Source organism: Symsagittifera roscoffensis, chromosome 7 (assembly GCF_963678635.1).
Source record: "Symsagittifera roscoffensis chromosome 7, txSymRosc1.1, whole genome shotgun sequence".
NCBI classification, from domain to species: domain Eukaryota; kingdom Metazoa; phylum Xenacoelomorpha; order Acoela; family Convolutidae; genus Symsagittifera; species Symsagittifera roscoffensis.
The window spans coordinates 21020462-21037607 of record NC_087068.1 but is presented as its reverse complement, the minus strand read 5'-3'; the positions used below and the strand labels follow the sequence as shown (position 1 = coordinate 21037607).

General features: G+C 31.4%; 1 protein-coding gene across 1 annotated transcript in view; it reads right to left on the bottom strand.

The window, feature by feature from the left end:
- Nucleotides 1-17146, bottom strand: part of LOC134851948 (E3 ubiquitin-protein ligase rnf213-alpha-like) — a gene marked incomplete at its 5' end in the record, with an annotated part of 191973 nt that overhangs the window by 110368 nt on the left and 64459 nt on the right. The window contains 2 exon segments of the mRNA XM_063868223.1: nucleotides 34-159; nucleotides 14724-14902. Coding sequence (XP_063724293.1) covers nucleotides 34-159; nucleotides 14724-14902 — 305 coding nt within the window.

Genomic DNA, 17146 nt, shown 5'->3' with positions numbered 1-17146 from the left:
ATAAGCAGAAATAATATCGAAGGAAAATCTTACCTGGGGTGTGAGAATTTCGATCGCGATGAAGAAATTGGCCTTGGTCAGAAAGAGTTTGCCTCTCTCATCTGACAGACCTCCTAGTACACACATTTTAAACAGAAGCTCATCTACGTTCTCGCTCACCTAGAAAAATACAAAGCAATCTAAGTTTATTCTGATGATTAAATGTTTGATAATGCAGCGTAAAACGCAAAATCTACAAACTTACAAAAAGCTTCAAAATTTCAAAAGACCAAGCCGAGCGATCAATTGTTAAGTGGTGCAACCGCAACATCCACTACTTAGGTGAACAGTTTCGGTATTTTTTCCTCCTGGGTGAAGTAATATTAAAGGTAAAAGTCAAAATGTTTAAGATATAATGAACCTTCTCAATTATCTCTAGATGTTCTGATATGAAACATCTAAGCTTTTTTTCAGTAGAGACATTTTGATTTTCAGAGATCGCCGTTCGACCAAAAATTCCATCAACAGTAAGGCTTAGGAATCCTATTCGTTAAAAGGATATTTGATCCCTTCACCTTCTTGTTTAAAGTATACGACATCCTTGTTTGGCCGAGCAGACTTTTGAAAAAAAAGAATTCAATCAGTTCTCTTAAACACTGATCCGATTCGAATCTAAGAAAAATGATAAAAATTGATTATAATCTATTTTTTGTGGTCTTAAACATTGTCAATATAATCGATTCTCATATTAAGCTTAGACCACAAAATTGGACAAAAAAATCGATTTAAATCCATTTTTTTCTGAAAATTTATAATGCATTTTAATTCATTTGAAATCCAAGATAATGGGTTACAGAACAACTACAAAATATATATAAAATGAATTTTTTCCACTTTTTTTTCGTTTCGCATTGTGCAAAATTTTGCAAGATTTTCTGCATTTAAAAATGAGTAATGCGAAACCTTTGCAAAAGTGTGTACGGCCTTCGTTTCATTCAAAAATAATTTTGTTGACCTTTCCTCGAAACCCCTAACGTTTTGCGCTGCAAAATTTTCAGGCCTTTGGATTGATAAGGTGAACCCAAATTTTACCCAAAACTCACAGATCTTCATTCTGGCTGGTTAATCATTTATGCGATTACACAAAATGAGCACTGTATCAAATTTGAGACAAAAATCCTTGGAACGTATAAAGCCAGATTTTAGACGTTAAACACTTAAACGCCTTTGGTTTTCAATTTTAAAAAATGCTTAAGTTGGAAAAAATTTAAAAGCTGAAAATTTTAGAAAAAATTATTCTTCAAACAGTTCAAAGTGATATACTCAGCAAATATCAATGCTTATCTGGAACAATTATTCATTCCAAATTGGACGAAATGGCAATTTTCAATCCTGCATACTGCAAAACTGATACAAGTTTGAAAATTTATTTTTTTTAAATTTTAGCTTTCGAAGGCAAATCCCGTAAAACACTACTAATTGAAAATTCAAAAAGTGTTTGGAGGAAAAATTATTCCAATAAAAAAAATACCGTCACTTTTTTTGAGAGTCAGAGAAAAAATGTAAATTAATTAACTTAATTTTGTCCAGATAGACAAAAAATTTATCACTTTGTGCTTGTTCTGACTTTCAAAAAACTGCGGATTATTTTTCCGATTATAGTAGAAAGTTCATAATATTTACGCCGGGGTGATTTTTCCTCCAGACAATTTTTGTCTTTGAAACTAAGCATTTTTGGAAGTATTTTTTAAAAGCATCTGAAAATTATTGCTGCATGGGGCTCAGAATTAAAAAGATACTTCTACTATAATTTTTTTGACAAATTTAAAAAGTGTTTGAGGTGGGAATACTTAGACACTATAATTTAAATAGTGATAATTATTGCAAAAATGTTTCCTTCCATTACAGCGTAAGCGGCAGATTAAATCATTTCAAACTGAACTAAGCAAGCAAATGGCTCTTATTAATACAATATCACGCGCGAAATTAATTTAAAAAAATATTGACTTCTCATTTTAAAATTATTTGATAACCATTCTCTAAATAATAAAACTTGTGGTTTTTAGCACCCGGCCCTGCTTCCACCGTTCTACCAGTGTTATACGAGCACCCTTGTTTATCCTTAGAGTAGGCTTTTTATTCAGTCATTTTTCTGCGATCAAAAGCATTGTTTTTGCCAATTTTTTTTCGCCCAATTGAATATGTCGACTACCATGTTCAAATGTAAATAAGATATACTACCTTTGATTGTTTTTTGCAATTTTAGCTAGGTTTTTGCAAATAAACAATTGGTGGCATATAAGCTAAAGTAAACCAGCCGAAAATTCGTAACTGTTAATCAATAGTTATATAGCAATTTTGTAATATTTACGAGAGTCTTGAACATTTCATATATGTGACGTAAGTTTTGAGCTGATTTTTATACCCTGCGCAATTTTGGTCGGTTTATGTTTCGCTGGTTTGTCTACTCTCATAAAATTGTTCCAGATTGAATTGAGGCAAGTTTGTCTACTCTCATAAAATTGTTCCAAATTGAATTGAGCTAATAGGTTGTATTAATTTTGTACTACTCACATATTACTCTTGATTTAAAAACATCCATTTGACAACTATTTAGGGGCAGTCAGTGCTTTGCCCTGCTATACGAGCAATCAAGTTTAATTTTTTAAAACCGCAAAGCATTTCAATTTGAAATATTTACAATCGCGCTCAGACTTTTTCATTCTTACACAAAAATTTTCACTGTGAAACCAATTGACAAATATTGTCTAGTCCTCCTGCCCTTTTGCAAAAAACATATATTCATTTTGTATTAATTGTTGAATTATTGTCAGTTTACGAATAAGTTGAATTGTCAATTTTTCAACTGAAACTTAAGAAACCCTACTGAATAGTCAAAATAAAAAAATAATTACTGCTTTTATGAGTAAAACCTATTCGTTGCGTTCAATGATTCGAATCAAAATTAGAAAAAATAATGAAAACACCGATTTTATTCAAACTGTTTTCTGAAGTGTTATCAAGTGGTGTAGTTTATAATCTGACCACGGCACGAAGTTTCGGGAAGGACCTATGGCGTAGGGTTGAATTTTACATTTAAGAAATTGTATTTGTGACGAAGAAATCTGCATAAGTTTTTCTGTTTATAGGGCTAGAATAAGTGAATCAGTGAAGGACTGAACTTGCAATTTTAATCTGTTGCAAATATAAAATAAATGATTGTTGAAAATTTAGTCCTGCTTAGTGGCTTAATTGTTCACCTGATTAGCTTAGAGTTTTTTGAATTTTATTTTTCAATAAGTTCTTCATTTGTTTGATAAATTTAACCCAAGTTTAAAAAACTGGATTACAAGGAAAGTTTGTTATTCCGCTGGGAAATCTAAAAACTAAATTCTACAATCGAAACTAGAAATCGACCACGTTTGTTATGACCATTTCGGCTTCCATAATTGGAGAGAGAATTTTAACTGCCTTCTAGCAAATAGATGTGAACTGAACATTCAAAAAGCATATACACTTTTCGATGAAAAGCTTTTGCTCAAAAAGCAAAGGGCATTCCTCGTGCATTTATAAGTATGAACGCAATTCTTTTGTTGATACAATGTTAAAAGACGTTTCTTGAAAAAATACTATAAAAATATATATCATCACGACATTTATAAGAGTCTGAAGTACATTCATCGACTCTTTTATAATACCCATTCAAGTAAAAATTAAGTTTCATATTTTATTAAATGAACGGTCTTACATCTAATTTCAAATGCAATGACAAAAAGCGAAAAATAAACCTTAGCATACAGCTGTTAGTGCAATTATGATTGAGTTTTTTAATCACATATGCAACTGAAACTGAAACAGATGCGAGGCGCTTCGAGCTGAGTAAAATTTAAAATTGCTAATTCAAAACGGCACGCTCGAAAATCGGTACAATACCCAAAACAATCAAACTTTTTAAAGTAAGATAGGCACGTGCTGTTATGATTGAAAGTCCGTTTGCTTTATTTTTAAAATCAATCACGGTGATATAGTTTTTATCCGAGGTTCATTTCTGTTGTTTTCTGAGTTATTATCAATTTGCCATTTTTTGGTAATGGAAAATTAAGGCAAGTCAAGAATAACCCATACATAGATGAGCAATGGTCGTATTATATCGAGGTCTTCACGGCTGTGCTTTGGATTACAAAATTATCAAACAGTCAACGCATGTTTCTAGTTTCAGCCTTATTTAAACAAAAACGTGAGCAAAATATTGACCATGCTTTCTAGTTTTTCTATATTTTTGCGTAATAATAGCTATCAACATCTCATTTCATAAAATTAACTGATTGAAGCACCTCTTATTGTCAGGAAAAAAAACATAAAATTAGAAAATCTATGAGATTTTTATGTTTTTCTTAATTGAATTATTTTATTTCAACTACTACAGATGGAAACTTTGTACCACTATTATAGCTATTCATTAAATGAAATCCAATCGACAACCTGACTACGGGTTTCAGAATCAAAAAAGTCTCTCCTTCAACAAACTGTCCTTATTCATGATAGTTTGCTGCAACGACTTCAGAAATTTTACCAGGTTAATGTTAACTAGCAAGCGTGTCTCCCATGATCAATCGGCTTGCAAAAATTTGGTTATTCTGATCAAGCGATTCAAGTTTTTCGAAGCAAGCAATTCAAATTATGAAACTTTGAAATGTTTATTTCAAAAAGTTTATTTCAAAAAGCGAATCAGTCCACGAAAACTGATTTCTTTATAAGCTAATTTAATACATTTCCAATTGATTTTTAGACCAAAAATTGTGTTCCGAGTAACTTTAGTTTTCTTGCGCAAGCTATTCAAGCAAGGAAACTTAAAAATTTTTCAAATTATTTCAAGTAACACCGTAAGCAAGAAAAATTTTAAAATTTTCAAATTATTTCGGGCTTCTTTTAAAAGTAAGCTATTAAACCTTGAACTATTTCATGTTAATTCACGAAAAATTTGGATGTCGAAAAATTTTAGGTTTCCAATTGGAGCCATCAACCAATAAAATTTGTAAGCTTTTCAAGTTATTTCATAGACCGAATTGGTTTGCGACAAATGATTTTTCTCAGGCAAACTATTCGGGCCATGAAACTGCACAACTATACCAGGAATCGGATGACGAAAAATTATAAATTTTCTATAGACGTTTTTCAACCGATAAAACTTTGAAACAGTTCAAGTTATTTCATAGGCAGAATCGGTTCGCATAAAAGTAATTTATCATAGGCAGCCATTTCAATCTCCGAAACTTTGAACTATTTTTATATGTTACAGACCAAATTGGCGTGCAAAAATGATTTTTCTTCAGCAAGCTATTCAAGACATGAAACTCTGAAATGTTCAAGCTAATCACGATGGGAGTCGGATAAGAAAATTTATATTTTTTCTATTGAAGCCTTTCAAGGGGTAAAACTTCGAAACATTTCAAGTTGGTTCAATAAGCGAATCAGCTCAATGTTTCAATTTATTTCATGGGCAAACATTTTAGGAAATATCTTAAGAAGCCAATCAAGCGATGGAATCTTCAAAAACAACTCAAGTTGTTTTTAGACCGAATGTATTCCGAAAAGTTGAAGTTTTCCTACGCAAGAATCGATTGGCGGCAAACTTTTTATGCTTTCAAATGGAGCCATTAAATCGACGAAACTTTGAAAAAATTCAAGTTATTTCATAGACCAAATTGAGAAGTGCCCATGTATTAACTTAGGTTACAGAGCATCCGGTCCTCAACCTATGTATTAACATAGGGAATAGGTTTCCCAATGATTTAGGATAGGGAATTTGTTTCCCAATGTATTAGGACAGGTTATAGGTTTCAGTTATAAGTTTTATATTGTAGGTTTATCGGTGCCAGTTTTTCCATGTAATAAGATAGTGTATTGATTCACCTATGTATTAAGATTGGTAATGGGAATTTGATGTCTTAAGAAAGAGAACAGATTTCCCAATGTATCAAGATAGGTTATACTGTTCAGAGTTTTGGGTGATAAGATGATGAATAACAAAAAAAAAATTAGCGCCTGAGTTTGCGATACAGCAAGGTTTAAAATTCCAAACAGGAAAGTTCAAAGTCCCATGTATTGAATTAGGAAACAGATTTCTCAACGTTCTATCGTATCAGATTTTCGGGTGGTAAGTTTCAGATGGTATGTTTTTTTTTTGGAAAAATTTTAAAAATCACAAGTTTTTGGCAAATTTTTTAATTGTTTCCATGTTAACGTAAGAAGCTAAGTCAAAATTACGTTAAAATTTTAAAATGGAAACCATTTTGATTGAATTGTTGTTAATTTTCTTATTTTTTTAATTTTTTTTTCTTATTTTTTCTTATTTTTTCCACCAAAAAAGAAAAACGATAAAATTAGATCGAATTCACGCAAAAATGCGTGTTATTTAGTGTTGTGAATACAAAAACAAGGATCAGATTAGCTGAAACAATTGAAGTACAGTTTTTGAAGTATGGGACTGAATTTCACTGAGTTTCTGAGAAGTGTTTCACGTCAATTATACTAAGTTTAAGATCACTGGTGTGAAGTGAACTTTTTTTAATGCTAAAATAACCTAAAAATTTTGAGAAAAGTTCTGAAAAGTATAGACAGATGTTCACTTAATTTCTGAGAAGTGTTTCACGTCAATTATACTAAGTTTACGATCACTGATATAAAATGAACTTTTTAATGCTAAAATAACCAAAAAAGAGTGTGAAATCAGAATCTGGATGAAATGAAACCAAAGCTTCTTCTTAAGTAAACACTATTTTTTGCTTCTCAGCATAATTTATTGTGAATTTTCAGTGGAAAATTTGTTATTTAAGGTTGCTCTGGCTTTCTGCTTTAAATATGTTTTCGCTTTTGGACTCATTTTTCATGAAAGTTCAGTAAAAACTTGGCGATCTATGTGGAAAATAGTATCACTTGACCGAGTAATTTAAAGGCGCATGTGAATTTAGAACTGCAATTGTCTAAAACTTGTTCTTTTTTGTACATTTTGGCTTCAACAGAGACAAACTCTCTTGTAAAATGTTACTGTAAGTATTTTACCAAACAAAATTTTTGTTATGATTAATCATTATCTTTTTCGCATGGTAGTGTAAAAGTATTTTCGTTTTGGGCTTTTGACCAAAATTCTCTAAAAAATTTAAATGAGAGGGCGTTAGAACCATTTAAAACATTCAAAAAAAGATTTCATAAGCACATTGTAGAAATACGAATATATAAATGTATTTTTACAAAAAGTTTTGTGAATGAAACAAAAACAAATCTGTTGTTTTTTTCTCGGAAAACTTTCGATGTTTTTTGTCTAGTACAAGCCTCTGGTAGTTTTATTTACAGAAAAACTAGCAGAAACAGGCAAAGAAACCCAATTCTTAAATTATGACATTTGTAAAATTTTCGAAAAGGACAACCTTTTATACAAAAGATTTGCTCAGAAAACAAAATCTAGCTACAAACTGTATCAGTTTATCAGTTTTTTTTATAATTAAATTGAACTTAATTGAGCAAAAGCTATACAGTTCCAACAAGTTTTCTCACAAAAACAAAACTAAAACAAAACCACAGGAAAATTAGGAATTTCACAGTACGTCTTTTTAATTCGCTTCATAAAAATTCTCATATCATTTGAGAGATTATACGTCTAATCAGCTAACTTTAAAAATTCCATCAATTTCCCTAATTTTTTCAAAAAGAAAATGCAAAACAATAATAATAGGGTTTTGAAACAAAAGTTAAAATATGTGTATCTTGAAAGCAGAGTTTTGGTTTGTTACTATTTTTGCATGATTTTATCAAAAAATACAGATAGACTTTTGGAAATTTGAATCAAAAATAAAATAAAAGAGGTTCAATTAGCAATAATTTACATTTTGAATGCTTGATTATTTCCTTATCTATATTTTATAACCTAAATTGAGGCAAAATGATCTCAAAATTTCTAAAGAATTAAACTATTTTTTTGTCAAAAGGCTTCAACTTAAGAGTTTCTTGGTTTCTTCTTGATCTACCAAATTCAGATTGAATCCATTTTAACCAACAATGTACTCGTACAACTCTATTTCTGATTTGTGCATCTTCTGTTTTCTTGTATAGGATTTTTTTTGCTTGATTTCAACAAAAAACACAGGTAGCTTAGTGAAAAACGGTATCAGTTAACCGAATATTTTTGTCTCGAGTTTTGTTCACTTAAAAAAATATACTTAAAACAAGTGAATTTTCCATTATTTTTCAAAACTAACCACAGTTCATCAAGAAATCTATTAAATTGCGTTCAATTACTAATAAATTACCTTTTAATGCTATATTTTGCCCAATCTATAACTTATAACCTAATTGAGGCAAAACGATATCAAAACTTCTAAAGAATTGTACTACATTTTGTTTCGTCAAAAGATGTCAACTTAAACTTTTCTTGGTTTCTTTTTGACCTACCACTTTCAGATTTATTCCACTTTGAACAAAAATGCACTCGTAAAACTCTATCATATCAATGATCGATTAAAAATCCAGAAAAATTCTGGTACCAAAACTTTCAATTTAGTTGAAAGCAGATTTTTGATTTTTGCTTCATTTACTATAGGAATATTTTTTGCTTGATTTCAACAAAAACACATGTAAATTAGTGGAAAGCGGTATCATTTAACCGAATAATTTTGTCTGTAATTGTGTTCACTTTAAAAGAAAATATTCTTAAAACGAATGAAATTTCAATTAATTTTACAAAACTAACCACAGATTATCAAAAAATCCAATATATTACGCTTAATTAATCATATGCTAATTACTAAATGACGTGAAGCACTTAACTACTAATTACTAACAAAATTCTCCAAATTTTCATCTTTCCTATGTCAGTTATCAAAAACATTATCACACATCAGGATTTCAATACATGAGCTACAGTTTACCAGCTTGAAAACACGCTATTCTATGATTTCATTCCATGTCACTAAACTAGAAGGTAGCTGGGCAAAACGATTCAAATAGTTGATGTTTCATATTTATTTAAAACTTTTTTAAAAATTTTGTTTCCGTTTATTAGCTCATGTTATGTTCTACTACTGCAAATATAAAACAACAGAACCCACGAAAACTTGCTATCGATGTAGTTACACTGTAGACTCATGATTTTTGTATTGCCTTCCAGTGAGATTTTCACGATAATTTGAAATCAATGGTTGCTCAAGTTAGCTGTATCATCAATCAGAACTTTTGAATACAGGCTTTAGAGAGCGATTAAGAAGTTTGTTCAAACTATTTACACTATTCACAATATTCACTAAAATATTTCAATTTTATCAAAGTTGGATCTTATTAAGTAAAACTGAATACGATGCAGTAAACTGATAATTTTTCTCGGTAAGTATACCTTTCTTTCAACATTTCTTTTTAAACGATGCGCTTGGGTTAACAATCTATTGTTTTTTATGATTAAAAAGACGTTTAGAATCCTAAAAAAGCTCTATCAGTTAAATAGTGCGCCAAAAAATTTCTTTTTGAAACCTACCACCTTACCATCGGAAACTTTGAAACGTAGAACCTATCTTAATACATCTGGTGATCTATTCCTTTTCTTAAGACAACGAGTTTCTATCACCAGTCTTAAAACATAGGGGAATCTATTCGGTCTCTTTATACATGGGAAAACCAAACGCCAAAAAAACTTGGCATCTGAAACCTATAAAACATCTTAATACACTGGGAATCCTATTCAAAATCATAAAAACTTGGAAAATCGAATCCCTATGTGAATACATTGAGTGAGGACTGGATACTCTATAGCCAACCTTAATACAGGGGGATCCTCATCCTCCACCCTCCCCGGGCTGAGTTATTGCAACATATGTTAGCCAGATGGCGAAAGACTGAAGGCTCCAACAAGCTTTTCAAATTGATTAATGGGCCAAATCATTTCACGAAAAACTTTTCTGAGAGAGCTAATCGAGCGATGATTTTCCTATTTTTTCTAATGATGTAATAGAGTTGTCACAAAAATTGTTCCTGTGCAATCTACACAAGAGGTGAAACTTTGAAATCTTTCAAAGTATTTTAACAGTTTGAGTTTTCCTTTGCAACCTGAACTCAAGAGTTAAATTTTTTTTTACAAGCTATTGAAACAACGTGTTTTTGAAGTGTTTTCTGTTGTTTCATAAAGGAAATCAGTTAACAGTAAAGTTTGCCTAAACAAGATAATCAAGCTTTGAAATAATTTAAGCTATTTCATAGACCAAAATTGTTTCGAAAAAGTTTGGGGTTTCTTAAGCAAGCTGCTCACGCCACCAATTGGTTCAGATGTTTTTGTAGATCGAATTGAATTGCGAAAACCGGATCGAATCCGATCGCGAACTTTATGATTATCTTAATCAAACTATTCAAACCATGGAACTTTGAACTAATTCATGTCACTTCACAAAGAAAATCGGATGGCGAAAATTTTTTTATGCTTTCAATTGGAGCCATTCAATCAATGGAACTTTCAAAAATTTCAAGTTATTTCATAGACCATATCGGGAAGTCCCCATGCATTAACATAGGCTATAGAGTATCCGGTCCTAGCCCTTTAATGTACACCGGGCTTAATGCAAGTCATTTCGTTGATCGAATCGCACAAATTTGAAGAAGTTTTTCTAAGAAAGCTACGAAATTTAGAGGGAGTCAGTTCTCAAAAAATTCAGGTTCTCTTAGGCAAGCAAATCAAGCTAACAAAACTGAAAAATTTTTCCAGTTGTTTCATGAAGCAAATCGATATTCATGCTTTGAATTTTTTCAGGATGTCATGGATCGAGTTGGCTCGCGAAAATTTGAGTCAGTCCGCGTGAAGTTCGCTGGTTCTAAGCAAGCTATTCCAGCTCTGGAGCTTCGATTTATTTCAAGTCATTTGATAGACTGCAAATCGTTTGACGAAAAATTGTTTCTAAGAAAGCTTTTCATATATCAAATCAATTCAATGTAAGTTTTTCTAAAAAGCTATTAAAGCCCTGAAAAATTGAAAAAGTTTTATTGCAAGTCGGCATTGCGCAAATCCGTTTGCCAAATTTTAGTTTTCGTAAACATGGTTCTTGCTGTTTTCAATTGTTTCGTTTCAGATTGAAATGAAACTTAGATGAAAAATTTTGGATAGAAAGTGGAAAGTTAATGTCTAGCTTCGAGTTTGAAAAGGGTTAGTTTTGCTTAAAGAGTTTCAAATTTTTAATAAAAACAATTCTTGAATATTCCAGCTTTGATTTAAGTAGTATGAAACTTCGTTTTGATTCTAACTGAAAAAATTCCAGATTAACCTGGAATCCAATGATTTTCTTAAGCTTTGAGCTCAATATTCGCATATTACCATTGCGTTTTATAGCAGCTAAATTACTTTTCTGTCATTTATTTAAAATGCAAACTAAGATAGAAAAATGCAAACTAAGACCGAGAAAGGACCCGATTCAGAAACAGAGCAAAAACCCATCTTAGATCAAATCGTTTTGCGACAGCGTAACTTTACTATCCAAGCTGTTCAAGCAATGAAACTCAGCGAAATTTCAAAAATTTTCATAGAACGAATCAGTGTGCGAAAATATGATCTTTTTGGAGCCATCTATTGAAGCTATGAAAATTGGATTGAATTGGAATTACTTCATAGAATGCAAATTGGTTTGCAAAAAGTAAGCTATTCAACTCAAAAAAAGTTTCAAGCTATTTTGTAGAAATCATCGGGTTGCAAAATGTTTTTCCAAGCAAGCTATTCACGCATTGAACCTTTGAAATATTTCAATTTATTTTCCAGACTGAAGTTATACGGAAAATTTTAAGTAAAGTATTCTCACCTACGAAACTTTGAAATAATTCAAGATTTACATAGAATGCGAATCGGTTCGCAAAATTTTTTTCGAAGCAACTTATTCAATCTATGAAAGTTTGAAGTACTTCAATTTCTTTCACATACCGCGACTCGGTTACAAGTTAGTTTATTCTGAGTTAGTTTGTTTAGTTGCTTTCTTTTAGTCCGATTTTCAGTAACGCAAAATTTTGGACATAAAGTGGACCGGTAGTCTCTAGCCTTGAAGTTGAATCAAGTTTATCGTTTTTTTACAAGTTCCGATTGCTTTTCAAAAATATTCTAGAACAATTCAGATTTTAGAACATTCGATGGTTGCTCTGATTGACTCGTATGCGTTCTGATCTAAGGCTTCCAAAACGTTAAGACTCGGTAGTTTTTTTTCCCACTAAAACAAATCAGTCAATTAATATATAGATCCTTTTCAGCTAGCCATTTATTTTGTTTTTGTCGGGTAAACAGTTGATTTACAAAATTTCAAGAATATCGAGCTGTTTTTGATCAAAAATTGAATTTTGATCTTTCGATTCATTCAAATTCTTTGTAATAAAAAAACGATTTCTGCTTTTCGGTTAGGGTCGAATTAATCAAACACTGAAAGAATCGGTTTTGTGATCTTCAATAAAATCGTAAATTATTGACTGTTTTCTGTCATTGGATTTCTTAAGCAAAAATTTAGCAATAACAGTTTTGAATGAAGTTGTAGGGGTGAAATTTATTAAGCAACATAACTTTTTGAGTAGCAAAAGGCACCCATTTTCTTCCAGCTCAAAATTTTTAGAGAGCCAAATGAAACAAAGAAATAAAAACAAAAAGTAGTCGGAAAAAAATCTTTGTCATTTATTAATAAACCAGTCTTACTCAAGAAAACCAAAACAATAGTATTTTGTTCTCATTTTATATAAAAATTAATTAAAATTAATTAAAAATTTTTAGTATTGTCATTCTATAGCTAAAACTAGTTCATTTTCATCAGTGACCTAGAGAAACAAAATTTCACTAAGAAACCAGACGGCAAAATGATTTTCTTTTGGCAAAAAAGTAGACAAGCGAGAAATCATTTGTTCATTAAACCGTAACAAAAGCCAATTCATTATGGTTGTTTGTTCTGAGTTTATAAAGAAACAAGACTGTTTGTATCATGGCGAAGCCTTTAATGTTCCTTTATGGAGCAGTAATAACATTAAAAATTTCAATTTTTAGAAAAAAAAATTTCATTTTATTTTTTTTACATTTTATTTTTTTATATATATAAAAATCATCCCCCCACAAGCCATATAAAGTACAAAAGGATAAATTTTGCTCCTTGTAACAAAACAATTATGGCAAATAAGCTTCTTTCAACCAATTTGGAACGATTTTAAGACGGATTAACTCTCCGCTTACGCGTTAATAGCGCGAAATATATCGCGCGTTAATTGTCCCAAATTGGCCAAAATGGCAATCTTTAAACCCCCATAACTTTATGAAAAATGATAACATGTGAAATATCTTTTTAAATTTGAGCTCAAGATAACAATACCTTTTGAATGATATAAAAAAATTCCGTCAAAATAGGCTAGTTAAAAAGTCGAAATTTGTCCGAAGAATAAAAAACCCACCCCGAGCACAAATATTCCGTTACTTTCATATCGAAAGTCGGAACAATTATCCAACAGTTTCGACTCATAATAAACTCATCGAAAAATGTTCATACAATTTTTGATACGCATCGAATTGAACAAAATTTTATGATATGCATTTTTCTGAAAATTATATTGTGCGTTTTTTGGTCAACCGACAGTGACAAATATTGGTATTTTATTTCAGAACTCTGTCAAAGTTGGTCAATTGTAAAGCGAATGTAGTTAATTTTTATCAGTGTTGAGTATTTAGATACACTATTTCAAATTATTATGAAATTTATTTTAAGCAATTCAGACGTAATATTTTATTGGTAGCTAGTTTGAATAAATATTAACCAGTAACGCGCCTTTTAGTCCTTAAGTTTTGGCTTTTTTTGCCTCAGTTTCATTTTCAAAATGTTTTGCCTTGTAAAACCATTGTTTTGGTGCTATCAGTGAACCCATTTACATTTCTAGCATGGAAGTGTTACTAGCATGGAAGTGTTAGCTAACAATGTACGGATTGTTAGCTAGCCAATGCCAGAATCTAATTGACGTTTAGAGTACTGATCAAAATTGATGATCCAAATCGCCCGGTTTTTGAGTTATCGGCTATTTCCTGAAGTAAATTTGAACAAAATTATTGAAAAAAAAGTAAAAAAACTTACATTTGTTAACCTCATCGTTGAGTGCTATTTCTCTGTTTTAAAGATTTGAGCCTGAAAAATTTGAGCCTGGAAAAATGAGCTGCCAACGCCTAGTTTTCCAGATGTTCCGTTTTTTGTAAAACTTTAAAAAAAAACATGATTTTTTTCAGTTCTCGTTTGATTCTTTAGAGCATTCATATTTGCAAAGTAGTCAAGAAAACTGCACGTTCTATATTGTGTGAAATGTGAGATGCTGATGATAAATTTTGATGCTGATGATAGCTAAAGTGTCTGCACCTGTTATGACCAAGGGTAGACTCTCAGTGCGCATACTTTATGCCTTTGTGAATTATCTTCAGATTCCCGAAAGATGGTTTGATTGGAGTAGATCTATTGTAAGTTAGGTTGGCTAAAGGTGTTCTATATGGTGATCCTTAAAATGATGGTTCCTTATGGATCATCTTCACATTTCCGATAAAATGGTTGAATTGGAGTTGATTATCCTCTGCATTTTAGTGCTTGTCTTGCTGATTTAAATAACAATTTTGTACTATTTTGGAGACACATGTTCTCTTTCTTTGTAAAGTTGGATGAAATGGCTACATTACAGCCCCCACGAAACAAACATTATTCCATTGAACCACATGGTTGATGACTTACATTGGGCGATACGTCCAAGTGAATAATAGTCGGCCCAGAACGTGTCTTGTGTTCCCAAAGGAAGTCCAGCAATCTAGTGAAGTCCACACTGCGGTCATAGAGACGTTGAATGAGGCGAGAACTCCCTTTGCTCTTCTTTCTCACTTCGCTCTCCAATCGATTGATATGCAAGGACTTGCCTTAAAACCAGAGGATGTTTAGAATGAACCATAACCAAAAAATAATTGATAAAAAAGAAAATCCGAATCTTTCATGAATCTTCTAGGATGGACTATTGATACCTAGAATGTGCCCAGTTACAGAGAACAAAGTCAATATGTAAATTGACACCAATTTTTTTAGACTAAAAGTCATTCATGATGGAAATATGAACGTGTTTTTCTTGAAAAGCAGTTAGACCTAAATAAGTGGTATTTCACTTCGTCGGTTAACAATTTAAAACCGTACTTGATATCAACGAGAGGGCACTTTAGAAAAGAAATCAGAAGTTCGAATTCAAAAGGAGGCTGCATGTTGCCGCAATAAGTCTTCAGTTCGCTACTGTTACTGCACTTTAAGGTGCAACCTTTTGTTAATGAAAAAAAAAATAGTAACCATAGGCCTTGTTGGTCTACCCGATTAATTTTCTTTAAACTACCATTGATATGAAATTTTTTCAGTTTGCTGATTGTAAGCATTTGAGCATTTTCAAAGTCAATCATATTCCTTTTTGCTCACTGTAATTTTACATTTTCGCTTACGGCATAATCGACTCAGATGCGACGCACAGCTTTACACCACTTGCGATGCTAACAAAGTTAAAAAATGCGAAAAAATTACATTAAAAAATTGACATCTAAAAAATAAAACGTTGCCTGGAATGATGTTTGATTTTAGGAACAGATTTCAAGAAACACAATCAACAGCGTTGAATTATCGAGCGCTACCTTAACCGACAAAACTTTGGCATACAACCGTTGAACTGATAAACAAAATAACTATTCAACATTTTGGTCTAAAAATGGAGCAAATTGATATTTTAGCCCTTCTGGAAGCACAAGAAAACCTTTTAAAAGTTATTGCCCTTGAAACTACCTAATATGACTAAGTCGGTTCTTGCTGAAATCTTTTAGGCCCAGTTAACTTTTTCAATAAAAAAAGGTAAAACAGGAAAGAAAAAATAATTTACACAAAAACAAACTTATCGCTAGTTTTTGAATTGCTGGAGAAAATCACACGCTCTGTTATCTCTAGCAAAAATTGTTTCAGCTGGACAAAAATTGGATGATATTAACAAAAGCACAAACAAAATACAACAAATTCTCCCAGAAAAAAAAACCTTTTCATAAAAAAGTAGCTCCTGGCCAGTACCTGCTAAATAAACAATACATGCTTAATAAAACCAAACTTCCAATAATGTATCTCTAACTTGATAGACTAATAGTTATGTCAGCAAATACCTCAACAATTTTGTTAAGCAAATTAGCCCGGAAACAAAAACATATTTCCGGTTTGCTAACGGTAATAAAGACAGCGGTTCTTTCAACCATATAACAAAGTTAGCGACCAACATTAACAAATTGAACTAAAAGCCAAAAAAAGATAATTGACAACTTTTCATGTTTATTCTTAAAATTATTTTAACGGAAGGCTCAAGAGAGTGATTTAGGTTTTTCAAAAACTTCTTTTGAGAATTTAACTGTCCGCATATAATACCGATATTAATACCGAATTCTATTAGATCACCCGTTCTAGAAAGCACTGATTACCATTTGACCTTTCTGTGAACAATGGTATTTAGGGGAAAAGTTCCAGTAACCGGTTGCAAATACTGACTTGTCTTTAGAAAAAATTCATTTTTGAACTTCCCTGAAAAAAAATTATGGACTCTACAATTTTTGATTTTCAAGAACAACTTGTGGTTGAAACTTATGCTATAAAATTGACCCAGTTTGAGACCACTGGCTCATTAATTCTTTTTTTATTCATCAGGGAAATCTGTGTGTTTCTATTTTCTGCGGTATTACAGCTTTCATAATTGGAGATCGCAGTTCACCTAAGAAGAAGATGAATGTGATTTGAACTCCAAAAAGCATATGTAAATATGTGCATTCAGAAACGCATCAATATGTATGATTGCACATTTGTAATGATAAGAGCATTTGAAGATTTGTTCTTGACACAAAAAAGAACAAAATCACAAACACCTACTTGAAAATATTTGCTTTATATATGTCTTGAAAAATCCGAATTAGAATTTCATCACGTTTTGCGTGTTTTTGAACTTTGCTGTTATCTTGTAGATTATTGCTTACTTTTAAGTATAAAACTTAGCAGAAAATCAGAAATGAAAGCGCCAAAGTTTAAACCACCAAGGTCTTCACAACCTCCAAAAAACAGTTTCCTTGAATTTGCGTTACGTTCTGTGCGTGATGTGATGCGAG